This window comes from Tetrao urogallus (genome assembly GCF_951394365.1).
Source record: "Tetrao urogallus genome assembly, chromosome: 2".
NCBI classification, from domain to species: Eukaryota; Metazoa; Chordata; class Aves; order Galliformes; family Phasianidae; genus Tetrao; species Tetrao urogallus.
Window position 1 is genome coordinate 74,636,305 of NC_136814.1, and position 24,685 is coordinate 74,660,989.

A 24,685-nucleotide genomic window follows, 5' to 3' on the forward strand; every position below is an offset into this window, starting at 1 on the left:
CCATGATGCCAAATCCTCTGGGAAACACAGGACCTCTCCTTGGAGCTGCTTATTTGGGTCAATGGGAGTTTTGCTTGAGTTTCCTAGGAGAGGGAAAAGATTTCTCTACAGAGCAATCCAGTGAAGACAAGTGGATGTCTACAAAAAAGAATACAATCACTGTAGGAGAAGCCACTTCTTGCTGAGACAGCCTTGGTGCTACTGGTTGGTACAGGAGAGCTCTCTGCAGCTTGAATGCCAAGAACTGCTGCAGCTGGTGAAGTCCTACCCCTGCCAAAGCCTTTGGTGAGTGCAGGCAGTTCCAGAAGAAGCCTGGTCCATCCGTTTTTAATGAAAGGCCAGCAGAAAAGTGTTCAGCAGGTGACAAAGCAGATGCAGTGACTGCTAATGTAAAATTACCATGCCAAAAGCTTTGGAATGAAGTGGAAAGGAGTTCTGACCATGAGAGAGACCCAGGTCCAATTGAACAACTCTGCTTCTCCCTGGCACCTCGCAGCCTTCCAGGTCCTCAGAGCAGGCACAGAACCATCCAGGGCAGGACAAGACGACAAGGCTGGCACAGGGGGCACTCAGTACTCACCTCAGTTCCTACTTGACATCACGGCTTCAGAAGAGCAGCCAGCCAGCATAAATTCTGCATCTGTTCAGTGCAAAATCTGTGGCATATAAGTAGTAAAATATTTCAGGAAATTAGTTCAGAATAGGTCGAATATATACAGGGGCCTTCGAGGTAAAGTAGCACTGAAGCTATCTCAGAAAATCAGTCACTGAGTTGGTCTGCTGCCACATCACCCACATGCACAGATAACTGAGGTGTGGCACTAGCAGGACTTTAAGCACGTGCACGCTTTGCACACTACCATGGAATTCTACAGGTACACATTTCAGGTGTCCTACTGAACAACACCATTCCTCACACAGTGGATGCTGTTGTCTTTCACAGGCATAACTGCTCTGAAAATGAGGCTAAAACAGTGGTGTTTCCAGAAGGAACATGAATCTTCCTATATGAAACCTGCCCTGGACTACATGCATTATATTCGCAGCACAGACATTACAGCTGTTCGAACACTGCTGGATGCTGCTTCAATTTCGTAGGTAAATAAATATCATGTACAAGTACTCAATGCTTCTTATAACTGCCGGAATCTTGAAATGCAAAATGGACCAGCACTGCCTCTACGTGCCACTGAAACCACAAGAACTACAATTACTGAAAGACAAACTCAGCCACCATGAGATAGTTTTGTTACAGAGACTTTTCTTCATATACATATAACAGCTTCTTCTTACCATACCGTACTTCTATCCACTGAGGTTGTTGTTCCCCCCCCTCACCCCCAAAGATTAAAAATATGTATTAACATCTTAATTGGATGAAAGAGAAAGATCACTGCGGTAGAAGCACCAGGACTGCCTGCACTCCTTTATTCCAAAGGCACCTTTCCTCACAGAGTGCTCCAAGACTTCTTGGGAACTGCTCACACAGGGACACATTTAGATCCTCACTAATGTTAAGAACTCATTTTCTCCCACAATTCTAAGAACAGCACAGACAGGAGCAGCAGATACTGCGGTAAGCAACCCAGCTTTGTAAGCCTACACAGTGTAATTTGCTTCAGTATTAGAGCATTGTAGGACCATTAACCAGAAAATTAAGGAAGATTTTGGAGATACAAATGGGAGCTGGACTTTCAGATTCCTTGGCTTCCAAGGGAAGACTGGTTTCTAACTCTCCATGAGATTCTGAAAGCTTCCCTCCCATGGTGTCCTAAACAGATTCTGCAACCTCTGCGTCTGGATTCACATTGTGAAATGACTTGTGTTCTATTTTGGAAACTCTAGTGCCTTTTCAGTCTTATGTAAATGTGTATATAGATGTATTGTATAAGAACAGGATATGTCATATACGGCCAGTGTTTGCTATTAAGGACTGCAATCATTAAACATACTTCATACACAGTAACTACTTCTCACCTTCCAGTGGTTTGTATCCAAACATCAATGCTCTGCTCCCTCTCATTTCCACTATAAATCAGAGTGGTTTCTTGGTTTTGGTTCTAGAAATGCTCATCATCAAAACCACAACTCCATACTTATATAGCACTGTGTTTCCCAAATTCAAATGAGTGATCTCCATGAGTTTATACACACACAAAAGATCTTTTTGCTCTGGATCTGATTAAGTCAAATACCATCTGACTTTAAAACCCCACAGCACCAGAGAGCCCCAGGATTTTACAGTCACAGCTCTGTGACTGTGCACAAGCCTTAAATCTCAGAATCAGAGTAGACAGCATTTAGATTCCTCCCCTCCCTGAGAACGTTTGGATTTAATAGTTCTCACTTTCTTGCCTAGGGTGTTACTTTACGATACGATTAAGACCATTTTTCAGAGGCAAACCCAAAACCCCCTCTGGGATGGTGCTGTTTTTAGAGGTTGAAGTCTACCACTGGTCTGAGTGGTTCTGGTTAGACAAATTCTGCTTAGGAGAGTGTCCAGGTTAAAAGCTTTGGAGACTGAAGCCTTTAATAGTCGTTAAGGATGTTGCTAAGTTCTGAAAAGGTGAAGGAGCAAAAAGGAAAATTTCAGTCAGAAACAGCTAGAAAGACAAATAAGCATAAGGAAAAACAAATTCTCTTTTCTAGTAAAAGGATATTCACATAACAATCAAATAACTAGATTTCAGTTTCCTGTCTCTCATGCCTGGCCAAATCATCCTCGATACAGAACAGAGCAACTCCCTGCAATCCCTGCAGGATACAGAGAGAGCTCCGGAATCACCTTAACAGGCTTCAGAAACTGCTTACAATACTTCATCTATATTGATCTATTATTTCTTGAAGCAGATATCCCTCAGCATAGGTAATTTTCAAGTGAGTTTTACCTCCCTCCCATCTTCTCTCAAACCCAAAGCCTTGGTTTACATAAACACTACTTGGTGTTAAATGTACGTAGCACCACTCTAAGTCACAAAACAACCACATACCAAAACCAATCAGTCATACGTAGAGCCTATGCAAAGAGTAACTTCCAGAGCTATTTGTTAGCAAAAGCTTCGCATAAAATCTAGACAGTCACACAGCTACTCGCCTCCAATTAGAAGGATTTGCAATACCTGATTCTTGTAAGAACAGTGCCTCCTCCAAACTAGCTTTATGAGCTTTGAAATATTTTTGCTGAAAACAAAACACACAGATCAGCCTAACAGTAAATTTCTTACCTTAAATCTCAAACTACTTTTGTTCTGAACCTTTACAACAAACGTTTTGAGATAAACCAGGATCAATTTGCCTGAGGAAACTGAGACTTCCAGGATGCAGATGAAGCCAAACTAACTTGACCCAGCAGTGATGATTGCCCCACTTCAAGCTGATGGCTGGACAGGGACTGCCTGAGTTCCTTCTGGAAAACCCTGCCAATTCTACAGGTCTAACAAGTTTTAATAGTTGAAGCAGCCTGAAGATGATAAAAACTACTATTAAATATTGTATTTGAAAAGCACTATGCCCTGCAAAAGAACTGCTCACTGGCAGACCAAAATGGAAACTGAGAGTTCAAAACCTCTTGCTCTTGCATAATCATATCAAACTAGGAAAAAAAAAGCACGGTTTACAAATGAACTCACACAGCATCCCAATATAAATCAGTAGACAAAAAATTCAGTCACAACTGTGATTGATATAAATTCATCTTTAATCAGTACTTTGAGCAGTTTTATTCTCACTCCAATGATGATTACAACAAAATTAAGATGTGCTTTTATTGCTGAGAAGTATAAATGATCTCGGACATGATGCAATGAACAGCCAGCTAGTTGGACAAGTACTGAGAAGACAATAACTCACATCAGCTTGCACAACAATGTAGTACATTCTTTCCATTGGGATTCTGCCACTCCATCTCAAAAACAGCAATGAAAAACAAGAAATGCAGAGGGAGTAAAAAATTTAACCAATTACTCTGTGTTTTTTTAATTATTTTGGTTTTCTTTTAAAGCAGAAAATTAATTTGGAAATTAATACAATAAAATTCTGATTAGCCTTCTAGAATTTAAGAGACTCGTGCTGTTAAAAGCAATGTTTCCAAAATTGTTTTAGGTATACAGACTTCCTGATTTCTCAGAAGCTTACTACTATGCTTAAGAAAACGTTAGCTAATAAGCTGCTTTTTGCTCAGTCTATCCATCAGCTCAGTAACTTGCATCAGACAAAAAATTAGTTCCTCTCCTATGTATTCACATGATAGTTTAAGGAATCAACTAAAAAATCATAGTGGGTCTTCGCACAGATTATCCCTCAAATAAAATCTGTCACAAATGCCTGCAGGAAGTCAAATAAGGATAAAAGAAACCAAATGCTTCACAGAAACGACAACTGACAAGATTTAACAGATCTGATGCTTGGGATATAGGACAAAACAGGTTTGAGAAATCAGTTCCTTCACAAGAAATTGTCAGTGCAGGCTTCTCAAAACTTACAATCAGAGTCTGCACTCAGCAAGTTTAAAGTTACCTTCACTTGATGTTCCACGGTATCACACTTGCACTCTCCTAAAAAACAGTTTCACTGCTTTTGCTGTATACATTCATTAGATCAGGCTAATGCAAATGTTTCATAAGCATTTGTTTTGTCTGGAGTAGAACTTTAACAATACAAACTAGTGCTAGACAGAAACACTCAGCTGCTTATTGTTGATTGTTCTTTTTTTTTTTTTTTTTTTGAGGACTAAACAACACCTCTAAAATTTATCAGAAGGATGGTCAGTACATTTCAGAACAGTCAAACTTAACAGGTCTTGTCTCTACATAAACAGTTCTCTTCCACTGCTAGAAGCTGCTACCATCAAAAACAGGCCTGCTTCCAAATATTCCTTCCCTCCAGTGAAATCATCTCAGGTTTTAAGTTTGCCTTGTTCCAAGACAAGGTAACTGGCCTTGTAGGTCAGAATCAGCCTGTGATCAGAGTGAATAATGCTTATTTCAGAAGTTTCCATGTAAGTGCTGTATGTTCCACAAGGGATACCTCAGTAGCAAAAGAGAATCTCTTAAGATATCTAAATGCTACCGTTTACTCAACTCTGTAACTTGCACACAACATATCTGAGGTCTCTCCGAAATTCACCATTATACTGAGTACAGCAAATATTACAGCTACAGGAAAGTGTGCATTTTTAAAAGCAATGTTACTATTTGATTCTCCTAAAGCCAGTGTTTCTTCAGCTACTTGTCTACCCCAGGCCTGACTGACATTCAAAGTGTCCCCATTGAATCAACCCTACTGAGAGAGGTTTAATAAGGTTTAGCGTGAGGCACATGCTCCTATACCAGCACCAGGCTTTCTGTCAGTTTCTGCTTGATTTAGATGTCCCTCTTCTTTCAGCTTCATTTGTCTGAAGTCTTCTCTAACTTGTTCAAGTAGATCTGGATTGAAAATGACATCCAATGCTGTCATAGCCAAAGCTTTTGCTGTGCGCAAAGCATAGAACTGGGCATTCTGTGACCCTGTGGAAAAAAGGTAAGAAAAATTTCATGTTAGATAACTAATATTAGATTTCATCTACTAGATCATCGTGTAAAACATTTGATAAAGGAAGATCCTAGAGTTTCAAGAACAGAAAGTTTCCCAAAAATCTAACCATGTGAAGCACAACTGATGCCACGAAACAATTTCTGATATGGAAGCGCTTAACTTTCTGCTTCTTAGATGAAGAAGATGGAAAGTAGGAAAGCAAATGTTCACACTTCCATTTTTAGAAAAGGCAAAGTTTTACATTGTCACCTCTATTTGCAGAACACTGTGCTTTAGGAATAAAAATTACTACTTTCATCTCTTGACTTATATTCAGAAACTCTTAGAACATGCAATCAGTGCTGGCTAATTCTTCTAACTTCTTAGTAGGCAGTATTCTGAAGAGAAGTCCAGCTTTCACTATAAGGAATGGGTCATCTTTCCATATATATTTAATTTTAAATACAAAAATAGAAATGCTAGACATTTTCAGCTTTTCCTTTGTAGCTCTGCAATTAAGTTGTTTCAAGAGCCAAATTCAGCTCATACCTCATCATGCTTGAAGAAAGCAACTCCATTTCTACACAGCCAGTCACATGCAGTCTCTTTTAGATCCAGTACTTGCACTTCAGTGCATCTACACATTTACTATACAGTAGCTCTGAACACTTCAGAAGCACAAAAAAGCTTTAATCTTGTGCAATTCAACATATTTAGTTCCTTAATTGTACTGTAGCAAAGAGTCAGCAACCACACCATACAGTACTTCAGGGTTCTAGATGTAAGCTTCTGACCAATTTCCACTTTCACTCACCTGCAGCTTCTGTGTATTGCTCAGTGTGATTCAAGGCATCAGAACCAATATAAAAATAAGGATGAAGCCCAGGGACTACAAAGGTAACATTCCCAAAATCTGTGGAACCTAGAAGTAGCATGAAAATTCTCAGTCAACGTATTGAAGAGTTGTAAATGACGTAGGAAAAATCTATGACAGATACCACCTCCATCCCACATTTAAAACAGGATATCCTTTGTCCCAAATACTAATATGTAAGCATTCCAATGAGTCATTATCTACACAAAAATCTCCCATCAGAGAACCAAGATTTTCTTAACTATCTTCAGATGCTCTGCAGCATGCTTCTGGTCACTAATTTATTACTGTTCTGCAACAAAAATACATAAATCTGTTCCTATCCCATTTACTGAGATTCTCATCAAGCACCTCCTGAGTAAGCTGTTCATTCAGAAAAGAGGTAAGCTCCAAGCCTCTGAGTTTGGCACAGCCCAGCTATTACAAATCCTGCTCCAGCACCTATCAGCAGCTCTAACAGTTACCTCTTTTCACCACTATGCAGGTGTTTCACAGCAAGTACAAACTCTGAAGTACAAGCTATTCTTAAACAAAAATAGACTGAGGACAAATACATTTTCTGGCACTTTTTCATCATTCTCAGTTACGGAAGCATTAACTGCACAAACACTCCTGAAGAAAACAAGACCCAAACTGAACTCCAAACAGAATGCTACTGCTTTGTAGATATAAAGAATTCTTGATAGCCGTCCCTGACTAGCTGGCACCACTGGTTTATGAGCTAGCAACAGCAACCATCTCAAGGACTACATCATCTATTTAAAGACACCATCCCAAAGTGGTAGATCCTTAATAACAAATCATCTAAGAGTTCATAACTACGTCCTGAGAGGTTTTTTGAAATTATTAATAAAGCCAGATAGGCAATCCACTCAGTTCTTCCATATTTGTTAAAGAGATGTTCCTTTCTGTGGCTTCTAAATGCGTCAGTTACTGTGAAATTCAGGTAGCAGGGAAAGCATAAAATGACCTTGTTTCAGAGTGGGGGTGGGTAAAGAGGGATGACCAACTAAGGGATTCTCACGAGCTTTTTTCAGGTCAGAGCTGCAAGAGTTTCTTCAGAGGTGACTTTTGAAGGGACTTATCCAACTATTTAAATTCTTTCTAACACATCAGGTAGACTCCATATCATTACACTGTTGATGAGAATACATCAGCAATGCTTTGAGACTTGGTAGTGAACTGATTGAAGAACACAGATCTTTATGTTGAAACGTAGTTAATAAAAGTGAGTCCACAGAGACTACATTCTGTTATAAAAGAGGACAGGACTAGTTTGGTATCTTCTATGCCTGCACATAAACTGAATGAGAAAGGCTTCTCCAAAAAAAAGAAAAAAAAAAGTGTCATTTTCCATAAAAATTTCAGTTTGAATTTGAAGAGAATTCAACTCTTGGCACAGCACTAAATTGTTTTCATTTGCAGGACTCTGTACTATTCATACATTCTTTGGTAAATCTGGAAAGACAAATCAGGAGTCTAAAAGGTCTGCCTCCTCCAGACTAAACCAAGAGTTCTAGACTTGCCCTAACACACAATCAGCTGAAAAGACTGTGCTGGCTTTTTTCCTGCTTTCAATCAGCAAATGAATCAAATTTCCAGCACATCCCAGTTCATCATCATGTAATTCACATGAAACCATGTTCATCTCCAGTCACATCCAATAATATCAGTTCCAAATTATTTTTGCTGAATGTAAGGTACTTAAACCAGGCATTGATAGTTTAAAAGATGAGAGTTTAACGGATAAAAATTCATTTATTAAGTACAAACGTGGCAGTCAAATCTTCCCTCTGCCAGAAAAATGTTAATTAACTCCTTAGTGATAAGAACCTATCAGTATGTTTAAAGCAATAGCTGCCCCAATAGCTTCCAGTCAAACACCTGAAACTGTAAGCTTGCCAGAGAAGCACAGGAAATATGAAGAACAGCAGTTATGAATACAATATACATTCGTGCATTACCTTCAACAGAAATGTACTGGAACTCCAGCCTCTCAGAAAAATACCCTGAAGCAAATACTGAAGCCTATTTACGTCATTGAGCAAGTCTGGAAGTCTGTTATTACCACCAAGCATGAATGGAAAAGAAAAACGCAACTGACGCCAGGAGGCCTTTTTATTCAGCCCCAAAACTTCAAAAGGAGTATTTTCAAAACATGCTGTTTGCTTAACTTCATCTACACCAATCCTGTGCACAGGGTACCAGCAAAATCTATGAACCCTAAAGATACCAGAATGAGTTATCATAAGGGTGGGTGCTTTGGGAGGTCACCAACATCCTGCAATAAAGTGATCCTATCAGCAGGAGGAACAGGTCACGGCACCTCCTCAGTCTAACTCCACTCTTTCACATCTTTCCAATTTGAGTGCAAAAGAGTGGAGTGTGCCACAATGCAGTGTGATCTGATATACTAAAGACAGACTTCATGATGCTTAGCTGCCTAGAGAGATAGCTGTAAGCACTAATACACATGTAGAGGTGGCAGTATGCTCATCTGTTAATGCCTTTGCTGCTGCACAAGCATGGAGAAGCAACTGAGCTTTCCTTCCCTTTCAACAGAAGAAACCGATACCCTAAAAGAAAACACTGAAAACCATATGAAAACTAAACACAAGGAGCCTCCATTCATCCCAAATTTGAGCGTTCCTTACTTTAAATATTTTCAGAAATATTACCACAAAGCAATTATTGCTTTCAATATGTGTCGGGAAATTTCTCTGCTTCTATAGCAAACGAGCACAGGCCAGAGGTATGACCCTTTTACACTGTTTCAGTTTTCTAATCTGACCTTCTCTTCTGACCAAACTGTTTTGTTTGATCTACCTCTGTCTCATCCTTTTACACGCTTAAGACTTGTCATAACAAAAGAAATAGATTGAGTTACCTGACAAACCATTCAAAACGCAGTCTTCTGATATAAATTCTATTCCAAGCTTCTTTCCATTCTCCTTGTAAATCTTCTGCAGACTTTTATTTGGAAGCACATTGTAGTAATCATTTTCACCCCCTTTTATTTCCACCTAGTCAAGAGAAACAAGCTGTTAGACACCTTTCTCCAACCCAAGGCAGTTTAATGTAAACAAAGACTGAAAAAGTACATGTCCATACTTCAGAACCATATCAAAGCAGACAAAAGCACAAAGTTTCTTTCAGAAATATAACATTCAGCCAAACATTAGCTTTATTTTCTGTCAAGCTTCCAAGAGCCAGTCAAATACCGTACGCATTTCACTGACTACATCTCTAAAAAGAGCAGGAAAATCTTCCTGTAATAGCCTCTAATGATTTTCACTGCAGGTACTATCAAACCTATGTCAAAACCAATTTAAGTCTGTTTCACTATTTTGTTATTTTAAAGCAGTTCCAATAATTACAGCCTCAATAATGTTTACAGAATGAATTCACACAATAAATGTTTGAAAACAACTGTAAAAAAATATATATATACCAACATCAAGTTCCAAAAGAGATTTCAGCTTTTATTCATAACGAAGCAGACTGCATGAAGCCCTTCTCCAGCTGCAGTGGAGAAGCCAAAACAGGCAAACAGCACCTAACACCTAAAACGCTCCTCACAATTCTCTGCTTCACAATTACATACATGATACCTCTTTGTTCTGATGAGCTCATTAGCACCATGTAGCAAGAGCAACCAGAACCTCCTATCTTATAAACAGATTCCAAGGCAATCTTTGTTTGAACCAGCCACAAGAGAGGAATGGGAGGCATCCAGGGCGCTCAGTGAGAAAGGAACACCACTGCATATCATGAGCTATCACTTTTTAAATGTCACTGAAGTAGAGGGATGTTCCAAGTGACTGAAAAAATGCTGTCATATTTATCTTGAAGGGTCACGAGAACCTTGGAATTTACTATCCTATCCTCAAGCTCCTGGGAAAACTGGAGTTAAAATTAATTAATTTTTAATAATTAATTAAAATTCTCCAATTAAAACTGGAGAAAAATGGAGTTAATTCTTCCTAAAACCAAGGTAGAAGAGTCATAAGGTGAGAAAATTTACTGAAGACTGACAGTACATGACCGAGCTCAGCTTTTCATGATGACACCTGGTTCAGTGGACATGGATGACATTCAGCCTCAAAGGGTTATGAACAGTGACACAAAAATCCGTATGTTGTTGCATGTTATTTCTAGCATCCCTCTGGAGTCAACATGGGTGCCATTCCTGTTTTGGTATCCTTATTACCATTACAGACAACAGAAGCACATCCAAGTTTGCCAACTATACCTAATTGGTGTGGAGCAGGCAATAATGTAGCAGGTAAGCAGGTGATAAGCTGAAGGCTGAGCTACATACTATGCAGAAGGATGTCAGCATGACAAGAATAGAAACAGGCTGGCAGGGACCTCATGAACTTCAACAAATCCAATGTCCTACATCTAGGAGGGAAGTATCCCATGCAGCAGTGCTATCTGGAAGCCAAATGGTGAGGAAACACAATATACTGAGCAGGATTCAGTATGGTGTCCTTGAGGTAATGGGACCAAATGTAAACTGAGCTCAGTTACTCAGTATCCTGAGTAACCAGCAGGATAAGGAAAAAGACTATTTCCCTCTCCAAGATCCTATTTAGTGTGCTGTGTTAAATTCCATGCTTCTCAACTCAAGATCAAAACACAGGGCCATGAAAATATATTCATACTTTGCATCCTGTGGCCAGTGCTGCAGCTTTGAAGCAGTCCTCAACCTTCTCTGTCAGAACAGAAAGATCTTTAATTGAAGGGGCACGCAAGTAAAACTCCATTTCAGTGTAAGAAGGAATGATATTAGGTTTCACACCACCATTTTTTATAACACCTGTAGAGAGAGGAAAGTCAAGTTAAACCATCAGTGTTAAATCCTACTGCTTCATCTTCATCTTTGTCATGAAACTCTTCACTCAAGAACTAAATACATACAAAATCCAAGCATCAGTTGAGTATGAAATACAAAATGCCAAAAAACAGTGCGTAAGCAAAATTTCTTTATCACATCAGATCAGATTAAGTGGAATGTGTACATGCTTTCCAGCATGATTTCACCTTATTCTTTGGTTAGACATCTGCTACAAGCCTAATGACAAACCAAGCTAGCATTTGTAATTAATCCCCTGGAATCTAGTGCATTATAGTTGCAAAGTAATCTGATTGTCAGTGACAAAGAAAATAGCCTGTTATAAAGGCTACCTTCATTTCCAGCTTTTAAAGGTTTCCTCAACTAGGATGTTTCCAACTTCGACCAGCTTGAAGAGAAAAATGTAATGACCACATCACATTACTGTGCAATGCTGATATGATGTGTGTTCTACATGGGACAGAAAGTTTATTAGATTTCTTATACTAATTCTTCAGAAATCTTACAGTGTATACTATACATACATACAGTTTTATTGGAGTTAAGTTTGAGTTTCAAGAATTCCTTCAAGGAAACACACAACAGCTACATCCTTTCTGATCATGGCATCAGAGGCATTATCATAGAAAAACACAATACTTAGCAATTTCAACAATAAAATACTGTAGTCATCAATACTACGTGACAGCTAGCAGCTTCCAACAGGCTGCCTTTTTTCCAGGCCTCCTGCTCTCAATTTATATATGTGGAATATGATTTGATCTCCATTGAACATCAGAACCACCTTATCTACTTTAAATGGAAATAGTGCACGAAAGGACTGATGTGGGTAACTGAAACCTGAAAAGGCCGTGCTGTCAGGATGGAAAGGGGCAACAAATCCTTACCTTTGATGCAAAAAGTTTATAAATACTGGGAACTCCAAAGTCAACAATTTTAATCTGGAATACAGTCAAAGCAAAGTGCTGAATCAAGCAACAATCAGCACTAGCCCACCATAAAGGGAATAGCTCAGATGAGACACAGACATCATAAACAAAGAACCAGAAAATCAGCAAGCAATCATGCAGATTCGCATGACATATCAAAACATGGCTGCTCAAAACAAGTAGCTTAATGAGCAAACAGCTCTCCTTTTCTTCAATGCAGCACTTTGTAAGCATAACTGGATAGAGCCTAAGAGTATGCATTTACTTAAATATAAAAATACAATAATAAATGGAGAGCAGATCTTAAAAGCAGTCTGCTCTGCAGACAGAACCCTGCTTCAACATAGAACTTCACTTTAGCACACTGTTTAATATAACTTGTTGAACAGAAAGAAAAATAATCTGTTTTTCAAGTTGAAACATTTACTCATAAGTGGAGAAGGAAGAAAATACCAGACCAACTCAATATAACATGTTCAATTACATAAAACACTGCTCAGAGATTCTAGACTTAAAACAATGGAAAAGTATTTCAGTGCTTGTTAGTGGGTTAAGTCTAAGATTCACAGGATCACTTAGGGCAGTTAGTTAATGCAAGCCTGCAACACAATGCATCTAATACACAGATGTAAACAAAGCATTCCTAGAATAAAATCTCATTCTGGTTGCTTACACCTTCCCAACAGACATTTTAAATTTTTTTCAGCTTGACAACCAATAACAGTAAATTTATCAACACAATTTAAGTATTACTGTACTTGTGGGAGTGTTACTTCAACAAGGTTTGTTTAGACTTTTTTTTTTTTTTTGCTAATGAGGCTTGCAGAAACCAAGAGAAAAATAGAAGAGAATAGAAGAGTCACCTCCAAGTCCCTTCTTAAACCTGTAACATGAGTTTCATATACCTAAATTCAAATGTCTTTTCTCCTATGGAGAAACAGGTTAGAGAGGCAAGGCTACACCCACTGAAACTTATTCGGTAAGCTCAGCAGCAGAACTGCAAATGTTATCTTCATCTACAGATTAGGGCTTCCAGACTCCATTTAGATCTCCTGGAGAGAAATATGCACAGGTGTTAGAGAGCACAAGCTGCCACGATATATAATGGCCATGAGCTCAGGAATTCTGTAAGAGTCATAGCTCACAAGTTTTCCAAATAAACAACTCTACATTCATAAGTCCTTTAGCAATGGACATGTTCTTAATTTAAGCTTTGAGAAAGCTGTACTGGGTATAGGAGGGGAAATCTGGGTTTACAGCTAACAGGCAGCTTTCAGCTCAACTTCTGCAACTTTCTCACCATGCAAAAAGAAATGCAAGATTTTGGAGGTAAATGAAGCTTAACAGTTAGCATATCTTATTGCAAAAGAAAGGTATATTTCTACTTCAAGGTCTACTACATATTAAATAATAGAATCCAGCACATCTGACTGGACCACTATTCAGAACCACAGACTCCTGCCATCACTTTTCTTAGCACTTCTGAAAATAAATTTAAGTCACTGAAACACTACATGTCAACATGAAGGACTACAAAAATGATGCAGAAAGTAATACTTCTTTACACAGAAGCATTTGATCTTAAGCCTCTGCAAAAACACACACAAATTTTAAGGAATTCTACTGAAGCATACTTAGCTCCTTCTTTCTGAACTGCAACTTCAGGTGCAAAGACTTGAAATTAAGCTTATTTTCAACAGTTCACTGTGACACAGAAATGACTGTAACTATTGCATACTATTTAAGTGAAACAGTGATATTCCACAGTATTTGAAGTGACACTACTAATTTAATGCAAATTGTAGGATTTTGCAAGTTAGTATTTGAACAGCCTAAAGTCTTACGTGCTGGACATCAGATTTAATGAAGATCTCACCATGAACTCTCCAGGTGGGTTTCATTTGCTGTCTTAAAACAGACAGATTGTTGTATGCAAGAACAGCAGCATCTAATGCATTAACTCCTTCCCAAGGATAAGCAGCAGCATGAGAAGCTTTTCCATAGTATTTCACAGTCACGCTAGGAAATAAAAGGCATTGCTTATTTGCTATTCATTCACTTAAAAAAAAAAAAAAGCCTCTAAAACACAAAGTTCCTTTTGTTCACACAATCACATTTAAGCCTTGTGCAGCAGAACACCAAGCAACAATTTACCTAACATGACAACCATTGCAAAGTTAAACTACCTTTGAGAGAAGGAAGGTGTTGAAAGATTTCTAGAAAGTTGATGATATCAGATATCAAGAGCCAATCAGGCAAAACAGTTCCCATAATGCATAGTCTGCAGATTAAAGGCTTCCTGTAATACTTAAATTCCCCCAGTACCTTTCTATACCATCCTGATTGTTCTGAGATACTTACTAATATTCTTCTCAGAGGATAACTGATTCAACATTAGAAGTTCACTGCCCTAGTGCTTGCCAAACTTTTAAATTTGTGCTGTAAGCTATACATAATTGACAGTACATTAGTAAGATCACACAATCCATGTCTAAACAAAAAAATCAAGTTTTAAGTGTAGTAAAAGCACAGCGTAGTATTAAGATGTACATTACACTGCACTAATGCCCTTTCCCTTTACACACCAAAAAATGCTGGGAGAAAAGCTTGCAGCGAGGAGGAAACCTACTGCAAAAGGTGCCCTCCAGGTTCAGCCATAATACCACACCTCAGCATATCGGATAGGATGAAGGCAAGCGTGAAATCTTCTGCTGAGTGCCATTTATTAGCCTTACAAAGAAATTTAGCATCTTCAGTTATATGAAAACTCTCTACACATAAGGCAGATATTAAATATTGACATCTCTATTTATTACCATTTCTCAAATATGCAAATACCAGCTTTTATCAATACCAGAGGTTTTAACTGAACTGCCTGGAACTCAAATCCCAGACCTTTACATATGATGCTCTATTCTCAGGCTCACAGAGTTTCCCAAAACACACACTTGTCACTCACCCAGCTAGGGAAAGCCTACCACAGCCATCCCTGTCCTGCACAAACACCAACTCAGCCACTTGTCCTCAATGACCTCTCAGGCCTGGAACCACGCCACAGCTCTAGGTCAATACTGGCACTCAGATACCACCAGACAGCAATAAGGGACACAGTGGAGTCCCCTGCTGCAGCACAAAATGACTCCTTCAGTGTGTGCAATCTAAACTAAGCAAGCTTTTGTAATGCCCTTTTTTCTTCCTCTCTCTTCCTCCACAAGGATCACACATTCCACTCTGGAGAGTATGAGTTTAACATCCCAAGCATTAGATCGCAGCCTTCAAATCAGCTCATAAAGATGACGGGACAAATCCCTAACATTCTCCAAGTTAGAGAGAAGACAAAGTAAAAATGAAAGCAACGTTGCAATCATTTTTGTCCACAAGAAACACAAAGCTGCTTATTAAAGAAGTTCTGCACTCCTTCTCTTAGGGCCTCTATTGCAACACAAACGTCACATCCAGAATAAAAACAGATTTTGGTGGATGATGCAGTTTCCCAACTTTCTGTTCTACCAACAACAAAAACCCCAGGCTAATCTGGTGAAAAGTGAGAATCACCACATTATGGCATGCATTCACAACAGTTATCCCAGGATGTTGATTTTATCTGAGGCACAGGTCAGCCTGAGTATGCAAATAGATGCACTAATAATTTAGTGATTGTTAATTCTAAAATTCCTTAGAAACAACCAAAAGACCAAATGCAAAACATGAAAGCAGTCTTTGTAAGTTTGAAATCTCATTATTTCAATCATGGCATAAGCTGAGTACTTCAAGCTGTTGGAGGTAGCAAGTTGTTTCCACTTAGTACTTCAATTCCATGTCTCCTCTGCCTTCAAGCTTTAAAGGCTAGCTGGGATGTGTACCCTACAATAGCGTATCAACTCACAAAGGGGATTCCCAAATCTTATTGTATCAATCTCAAGGGGCCATTACAAAAGATGAAATGGAGAAAGAACTGCCAATAAAGACTACAAACAGTCTTAAACAGCAACTGAAAGTCTAGCTGAGCTAAGCGTCAAAGAAAAAAAAAAAAAATCAAACACTTCAGATTAAACAGTTCAGATTCTTCACATGATGAAGGAATCTAACAGAGGACTAGATACGGAATGAGGACTAGGTCTTCTTGCCAATCTTGTCAATTTGAACCGTAAAGCTAAACAGTACCTGGATAAATTATTCTCCAGGAGAAACACTGCAAAGAAATAAAAAAGGCCAATAAAATCAAGCACGCACAGGGATGGGAGGTAACACAGCCAAGATGAAAACAGCACTCAGTACTCAAGTCAGATGGCTGGACAATTGTTACAGAATTTATGAGTGCTGATTTAAATACATGTGGAAAAAAAATGATTGGAAAGAGGTTACTAGAAAAGATCCTGCAGGGCAAGTCCGTAGGATCAAGTACCATTGGTAACTGTGGCATAAAAGGTACTTGCTATTAAAAAGCTGCTGACAGAATACTGCTAAGACACTAAAACACTGAAAAAGGTTTATAACACTAAAAGACGAATGGCATGATCCTGAGACTAACAGAGCAGGAAAAGAATTCAACTCAAAAATACTTAAAATCAGACTAAGCATTCCTCTGTAGAAGCCGCTTGCTTGAAAATAACTGAAGGTGAAAGCCCCATTGATGCTAGCTGCCTACAAAGGAAAGTATCAGTTTACTGAAAGCCAAATCACTCTAAGATTGCCTATATGTAGAAATTCCTGGGAAATGACACACTGTGGCCCCGGCATTAGCTCAGCAATGCAATTCCATCCAAAGTGTACAGCTCTAGTTACATATCCAGCAAGGAACAAGACAAGAAGTCCCTGCAAGTACAAGTACAGAACAAGTGCAGAAAATGAACATGTGAGCTAATCAAGAGAAGACAAGGCAGTATTGCCAAAGAACTGCGCTGCCACCAGACTGGAAAAAGGTGGAATGAGGGCATGACTGCTGTTTGTACATATAGTGATGGTATGCATGAGAGAATGCCAGGAAATAATTTGAATCTAAAGACAAAGCTGATATTAGAGTTAATAGATACAGAATAGCCATAATTAAATTTAGACCAGAAATTACTAAGGACCCAAACAGCACTCAGACTCTGGTTGCCAGCTGTTTCCAGAGGCAAGAGGTAAAAACAAGCACTTTCAAAACTGATTAAAACAATATGTATTGAGAATTCTTTGATTTGGTGCCCAGAAAATGCAAGAAATTACAATTAATGAGATGTCCCCCCCGTGTATGTTCTCAAATAGAAAAAAAAAAAGGTGCTTTTTAAATGAAACTTTTTTTTTTTTTTTTTTTTTTTTTTTTTTTTTTTTTTTAAAGAGAGAGAAGAGTAGTAGATGCACATATGGAAAGAAACACCTAGAGATATTGGAATTAAAAAATGGATTCTGAGGACACACAAGATCAGGGTTCTTTAAGTGCTTTAAGTAGATACGGAAGAGCTCTTCCCCTTGGAAGAGCAGAGTGCCCAACAGCGACCTGCCGACTACCGTCCGCTGACTGCAAATTCCTCCTCTGGAGGGCACCTGCAAGGTCCCGGCCTAACCTCAACCTCCTCCAAGCAGCAGCTCGGGGAGGGGAACGAAGGACAACAGCGAGGCGAGCTCTTCCACGTGAGCCCGTTCACTCACTCGTGCTCAGCCACATCGGGCAGATAAGCCGCGTTTTCCTGCGAGGGGTGAGCCATGAAGACCACGTCCAAGCCGTCAAACGCCCCGGCGTTGATCAGGTCGATCTTGCCTCCTCCCTGCTCCTCGGCGGGGGTGCCCAGCACCGTGACCTGCGGCACAAAAACACACGCTCAGAACCCGAGCGGCCACGGGGCCGGCCCCCCGCCCGGGGGAGAGCTCCCACCTGCACGGCGACGGGCGCGGGCTGCGGCAGGCTCTCCAGGGCGGCCTTGAGACCCAGCGCGGCGGCCGCCCCCACCTCGGCGATGAGGTTGTGGCCGCACGCGTGGCCAATGCCTGGCAGCGCGTCGTACTCGCACAGGAAGGCGACGCGGAGCGGACGGGGACCCCGCGGGGGGTCGGCCGTGCCCCACTCGGCTCGGAAGGCCGTGTCCAGCTTGTAGCGGGGCCGCACGGCCCAGGCGGCGCCCGGCAGCTCCCCGCCAGAGAAGAAGCCGGTCATGGCGTCGTGCGCGTGGTGCTCCTGGTAGGCCAGCTCGGGCCGCCGCCAGATGCTGCGGCTCAGCTCGCCCAGCCGCGCCGCGTTCAGCTCCACGCTCTCGCACGCCCGCCGCTTCAGCTCCTCCAGCACCGAGTCCTGCGGTCCCATGGCGGTGCGGCCCGAGAGTCACCTGCCGACCGGCGCGCTCACCGACCCTCGCGGTTCCTCAGCCCGCACCTGACAGCCGGCGTGTAAAGCGGGCAGTGCCGCGCCGCCGCCTTTTATCGCCTCCGCCGTGCCGCAGGGCGCGCTGGGCAATGTAGTTCCGAGCCCGGGCATGGCCTGCGCGCGGCGCCCCGCCTGAACTAATGGTGCCACAGTGGTTCTTGAACCCCAACAGCGGCGGTGACTCCACCGCCTCCATGGGCAGCCGGTGCAGCTGCCTCACCGCTCCTTCTGAGAAGAAATTCTTCCTAAAGTGCCATCTGAACCTCCTCTGGTACAACTTCAGGACATTTCCCCTCTTCCTAAAGATCTCCACCATTTCTCCGTTTGGAGAAATCCAAAGGATAAGTTCAAACAACATTCCGCTTTTGCATCTGACTTGTGCTAGTCAATAGTACGTAATGCAGTTGTATAACAGGAGAGCGTATGGAGGGATTCTAACACTCAGTTACCACATCTGTCTCTCTACGTTATCATTATTAGAGTGTTCAGATGCAATTTATCTCCCTTTCCATGTGAAAGACTCCTATATGTTTCCTCCTGTGTTTCCTCCTATGAGTTGGGCACCAGCCCAACCATGAAGGGTTTTGTCCATGGGGGAATGCCTGCACTTTGACAGCTGCTATTAGCCATCATCAGCCCAGCAAGCTCTATTTTGATCACTTATGTTTTTGCAGTCTTCAGCCAAGCAGGGAAGGAAACAAAGAGTGTTTTTCTGATGTGGAAATAGGCGAAGGAACTGGTGGAGTGGAACTCCGTAGCCTTTGGGCAGTCTATGCCAGTGCTCAGTGACCACAGCACGGAACTGCTTCCCAACATTCAGGGAGAACCTCCTCTGCTCAGTCTGTCCCCACTGTCTCTGACCCTGGCAATGGGAAACACTGAAAAGAGCCCTCTTTTCACCCGCTCTTTGGGTATTTATGAACACTGCTGAGATCCCAGTGTCTCAGCTTCTTCCTTGCCATGTGAATTTCCTGCTCCTTTGGGCCAAAGGCAACATGCAGCTGCACACCTGAACCTACAGCAACACCCAGCATATAATGGCCTTGAGTTGGAAAAGACCTTAAAGACCAACCAGTTTTAACCCTCGTTTGCTTTCAGCTATTTTATCAATAAATAGATATTCACTTGCACTCTCCTTGTAAACCCGCTGCAGCCCAGGTGTGTGGGTGAAGCATCTGCAAAGCCTGAACACAAAACGTACGATGATTTTGAGAAGCACTGGCCTTGCTGGCAGTATGCTGTGCAGCCTGCCTGCACTGTGCTGTTGCCACAACAACCTGTGACAGCATGCGGCCTTGCTGAAACAGAATCACAGAATGGCCAGGGTTGGAAAGGACCTCCAGGATCACGAATCTCCAACCCCCCTGCCACATGCAGGGCCACCAACCTCCCCATTTAATACCAGACCAGGCTGCCCAGGGCCCCATCCAACCTGGCCTTGAACACCTCCAGGGATGGGGCATCCGCAACCTCTTTGGGCAGCCTGTTCCAGTACCTCACCATTCTCATAGTAAAGAACTTGCTTTCTGACTTTTGTAATGAAATCTTGATGATCAGGTGCACAGCGTCTGTTTGTTTTCTTTTCCTGGAGCTGTTTTGCAACATGCCAATTGTTTAAAATTCTTTATGCATGTATTACTTATGAGGGCTTATCAGTAGTTGGAATGGGTTTGAAGTTCCCATCATGGATTAATATTTGATACTAGCTGGGCAGCAGGGACCTTGCCTATCTAACCAATCTGTGACTGACAAAGGTGAAGTCAACAGAAACAAAAATTATGTTTTCCCCCCTGTATTTATTTAATTACTTCATTCAAATTGAACAAAATTCTTCTCGGGCTGCTTATCAACTGTTTATCAACTGTACCGTATCTCCACAATGTTTCCTTCACCTGCAGGAATGCACTGCCCTGCTGAACACCAGATTTCCCTTCTCTTTCCCTGGTGCCACCCAAGCCCTGCATGACCCTTGGTCACTCCAAGCAGAGCTCATGCTCCTGTGCCCATGACACAAATATTTGTCACGAGCTATTTTTACTCTTGTAATACAGTCCAGCAAATACTGTGGTCTGTTCTTTCCTCTAAATACTTCCAGGCAGAACAAATCTCTCCACCCAGAAATATGCACTGGACTTCCAACTGTGTCATCTGTGCATGTAGTCAGTAGCAGAGGGTGCCCGTACACAGTCGAAGAGTCACGTAAGTTCTGCTTTCCCAGTGATTTCAAGGGCTGGGAACCGTTTGAAGCAGGCAGCCTGTTGCCAGCATGCTTTAGAAACAACAAGACTGAGAAGTGTCTCTTTTCTCTACAAGAAGGAAGTAGATGAAGCCACCAAGCAGATCATGCCTGAGGGTGCCATTCCTTTAGAGGCCTTTGCTGGGCTCCATGCCTCCCCATGTCCAGAAGCCTGTTCCTGCTGCTTCTCTTGTCTGGGCCTGGCAAACTTTGCATCTAATTAAGCCAGTGAGAAGCAACTCAGAATATGTCTTCAGCTGAGTACTGTTTCACAAACACATAATGGCCCTCTGATGCCTGTGGGTCTTCCTGATTCCACCAGGATTTTCCCTCTCCTAGTCAAAAATTCATGCCACATGCCATGCTGTGTTTGGCATTTGTTGAACCTTTACTTGAATGAGTGCAAATCACCAAAATAACAGGAAAAATATATATATCAAGAAGTTACGTAATTTCCTGCTCTTTCTTTGTGTTAAACTGGCTTGAGCAAAGGTCCAAAAAGAGCCAGAGCTGGGAGTGGGGTGGAAAAACAAAGGATGTGTTCTTATTTGTAAGCAACGTATGTATGCTAAGTGAGGCCTCTATTCCTTTTATACAAAACTCTTGCTTTCCTAATGTTGTTCCTGTCATGTCTTTTCCTCAGCATGTATTAATTGTGTGGAAGAACTTTTGCATATTTACACCAGAGATGTGATAGTACCAATCAAATCAAGCAATGTTTTTGCCCACTCATGAAAGAAAACTTCAGATTACAGTTGTTACGCTATCACAATTGTTACACTATCTCTATTTTTTTCCTATTTTTGGAGAAGGCACCAGATCTTCAATGTTTCATGCGAATTTGAAAGTTCACTGAGTAACAACAGTAAGAAGAAAACATTTCCATTTACTGATTTCACTTTTCATGGGTTGTACCTTGGCTCATGATCATAAGAATGTTACATTGTAACATTCTATAAATGTTAAATTTATAATTTGTAAAATTCTATAAATAAATAATAAATCTACAAAAAGCAAAATGTATACCCAAACATGTTGTGGTTTACTGGATGTACATGCATGCATTTTTAAAAAACAAGGTCAATAATATTACGTTGATATTTCTGTTGTGCTAAGCTGATTATAATGCAATATTAGCTTGCTAAAAATATCATTACTATACAGGTGAAATACAATCCAGACATCGTCACTGTTTGGAAAAAGCAAGAACTGTGTATATATTTATTTTCAAGTAAACAAGAAGAAACTTTGCAACTGATCAGCCAAATCATATTCCTGGAAGCAAGCTGTAAATAAATGCTTGTATTTTTGTTTTAGAGGGTGGATGAGATTCTGGACCTTTCCATTGGTCTAAAAGAAGGAACATCTGTTGTGGCCATAAAAAAAACTTGATGATCAAGTTTACCTCATCCCACATTAGCAACACTGGGCATTTAGGTCGAAATCCAGTTCTGACTGAACTCAATGGAAGTGCTGTTATTAAATTCAGGGTGGCCTGGATTTCAAGCCAAAAACCAAAGCTATAAAAACAATAGGACAGTATGTAGTAAAAACGAAAGTATGTTGATTCTGGGAGTAGGATCTATATGCTGACTTACCTAAAATAACATTCCGTTCTTGTTTACAAATAGCTTTCTATTAGTAAGTACTTGTCAAAACATACAATGCTATGAAAGTGGACTGTGTGTTTACAAAGTAAGTGTGATGCAGGAGGGTCTTTGGTCGGATTGAGATATCGTTATCACAATAGAGCAGACCTTTAAAGATCTGAAAGAGATATTTAAAGATGATTTTTTAAGATATTAAGACATTCTGAAAAGAAAGGTCTTAAGTCACTGAAGCACATCGTTAATGAATCTAAAATGCTGCTACATTTTCTACATTGTTTACGAAGGGAAAACAAATGCAGGATAGGTTGGATTCAGAAAAACAAAGCCCTCTCCCTTTAGAGATCTCATGTCCACCACTTAAGGGGGACCTCACCATAGTGAGGTCAATATTTCATTAGCTAGAGCAGACTGTGTCAGAAAATACAAACCTAATATTTCCCTTAATGGTCGGATTTGGTTACATCATGTACTTGGAACTAAATGTGAAATTCCTCACATAGCACTTTTATTCCTCTAGACTTTTTTTTTTCATATTCCTTTCCCAGTCCCCCATGTGTTAGCTATTTGACTGAACAGTTACAACCTCACCAATTGCCCAAATGCCACAAACCTCTACTCAAAAGAATAACGCAAAAACTGTGCTTGGAGCTTGGATACATTCACTCAGAAGACAGCAGTGGCTATTTGGGCTGTCAGTGCCCCCAAGCTCTTTGTAACTGCCAGGGATGCCTGCCTCAGCTCTGGTGGCACAATGAAAGACGCAAATGTCTGGGAGCAGTTTCAAAGTCCAGGAGCTTAACTCCAGCTATTCCTAGGCCCCTTGGCATTGTATACTTTAAACACTGGAAAGCAGCTTAGAATTATCTGCATTTTCAATCTGCTGACTCTGCTGTGTGGGTGGTATCCATTGGGACAGAGGCAGTCATATTGTAAGTGGACACAGTTATTTTCATAACAATCGCTTTCATGCACCATTAACCACAGAGACTGGTGTAAGCTTTGCTGGCTTTGGACTGGTATAATGAAACAATGCTCTTGTATCTAGTGAAGATTTTCATCTGCACTCAGAAAGTTGTGTGACTGCAGAGTGGATTTAACTGTATTCTGTATTTTTGCTGCTTTTCTTTCCCGTCTGGACTGTGATTTTTTAACAAGAAAACATTAGCTAACCTAAGGAACAGTTCAAAAACCACCCGAGTTAAGTATTGCCAGCTAGGGAAGGTATCTGTTTGAAAGACAGGGCTGGGTAAATTCATTTCTTTCTTTGGTTACATGAAGCTTACCAGCTGCTATGGCGCTCCTTGAAGTCTGTACAGTAGAATATAAACAGAATTAAATCCCTAGATTTCCTGATGATCAATTCTCATAATGCACAGAACATACTGACTGCTTGTTCTCTATTCCATATTCAACTTTCCTTAGTTCTGTAGCTGCAAGGAAAGTGGCAAGTGGTTTAGAGGCTTGTGGTAGCAATGGTAGTGGGAGGACGGTTGGACTAGGTGATCTTGCAGGTTGTTTTCAACCTTGCAATTCTATGATTCTATGAAATATCAAGGATTTCACCTTGAAGAAAAATGTCTTGAAACCTTCCCACTGCTCCAGTAGAAAATCTTGCTTTAAATATCCCCTTTTATTTCTTACACTGTTAAATTTGCTGATCCATTTTAAGATATATGACGGCATATTTCACATAGGTCAGATGTTACTTTTGTATCGTTTTTTGTACCATTTCTATAGCAGCAGCATAGCTATGGTCACAATGCTACCAAAACTTGCAAAGATCTGTGATGAAAATTACCTGATCCCATAGATGTTCCACCAAGATGCTTAAACAGCTCCATTGTTGACTTTGTTGCTATTTGATTGCATCTTAGTTGTTTAACTCCTTTCTACCTCCGAAAGGCAGGTTTTGTTCGTTTGAAGTCAGATAAATTCAGAGGTTGATTGAGTAGCATGACCTATTAACTGGGCTGTAAACACCAACACTCAAGAGGGGAAGGAAAAATGGCCATAAGATACAAATGGCTTAAGACTGCATTGCTGCAAAAACATCTCTAGAGTTTGAGAAACAAGCCATTTTACTCCAACAAAGAGCTTGAGCATCAACCATTACTTGACAGTTTTCCTACCATAAGTTCACTGCCTTTTTCAAAGACCACTTATGTTGTGATAGCACCTGATAAGCAGCTGTGCAGAAAACATGCAGATGTAGAATGGCCAAGGATTGCATGGATTCACGAGGCCATGTGTTTTCTCTCTTAAATCTTCATGCAGCTAAAAAGAAACTACTAAATGTTACACCAGTCTCCACAATATAATTGCTTCTC

General features: G+C 40.6%; 1 protein-coding gene across 1 annotated transcript; it reads right to left on the minus strand.

The window, feature by feature from the left end:
• Window positions 1-5,301: 5,301 nt before the first annotated feature.
• PM20D2 (peptidase M20 domain containing 2) lies at window positions 5,302-18,452 on the minus strand (the record flags this gene model as incomplete). Its single annotated transcript, XM_079550125.1, has 7 exons — window positions 5,302-5,504; window positions 6,326-6,433; window positions 9,273-9,408; window positions 11,053-11,207; window positions 14,049-14,191; window positions 17,804-17,952; window positions 18,027-18,452. 7 exons carry the CDS (start codon window positions 18,450-18,452, stop codon window positions 5,302-5,304), a joined length of 1,320 nt encoding a protein of 439 aa, XP_079406251.1.
• Window positions 18,453-24,685: the final 6,233 nt, after the last annotated feature.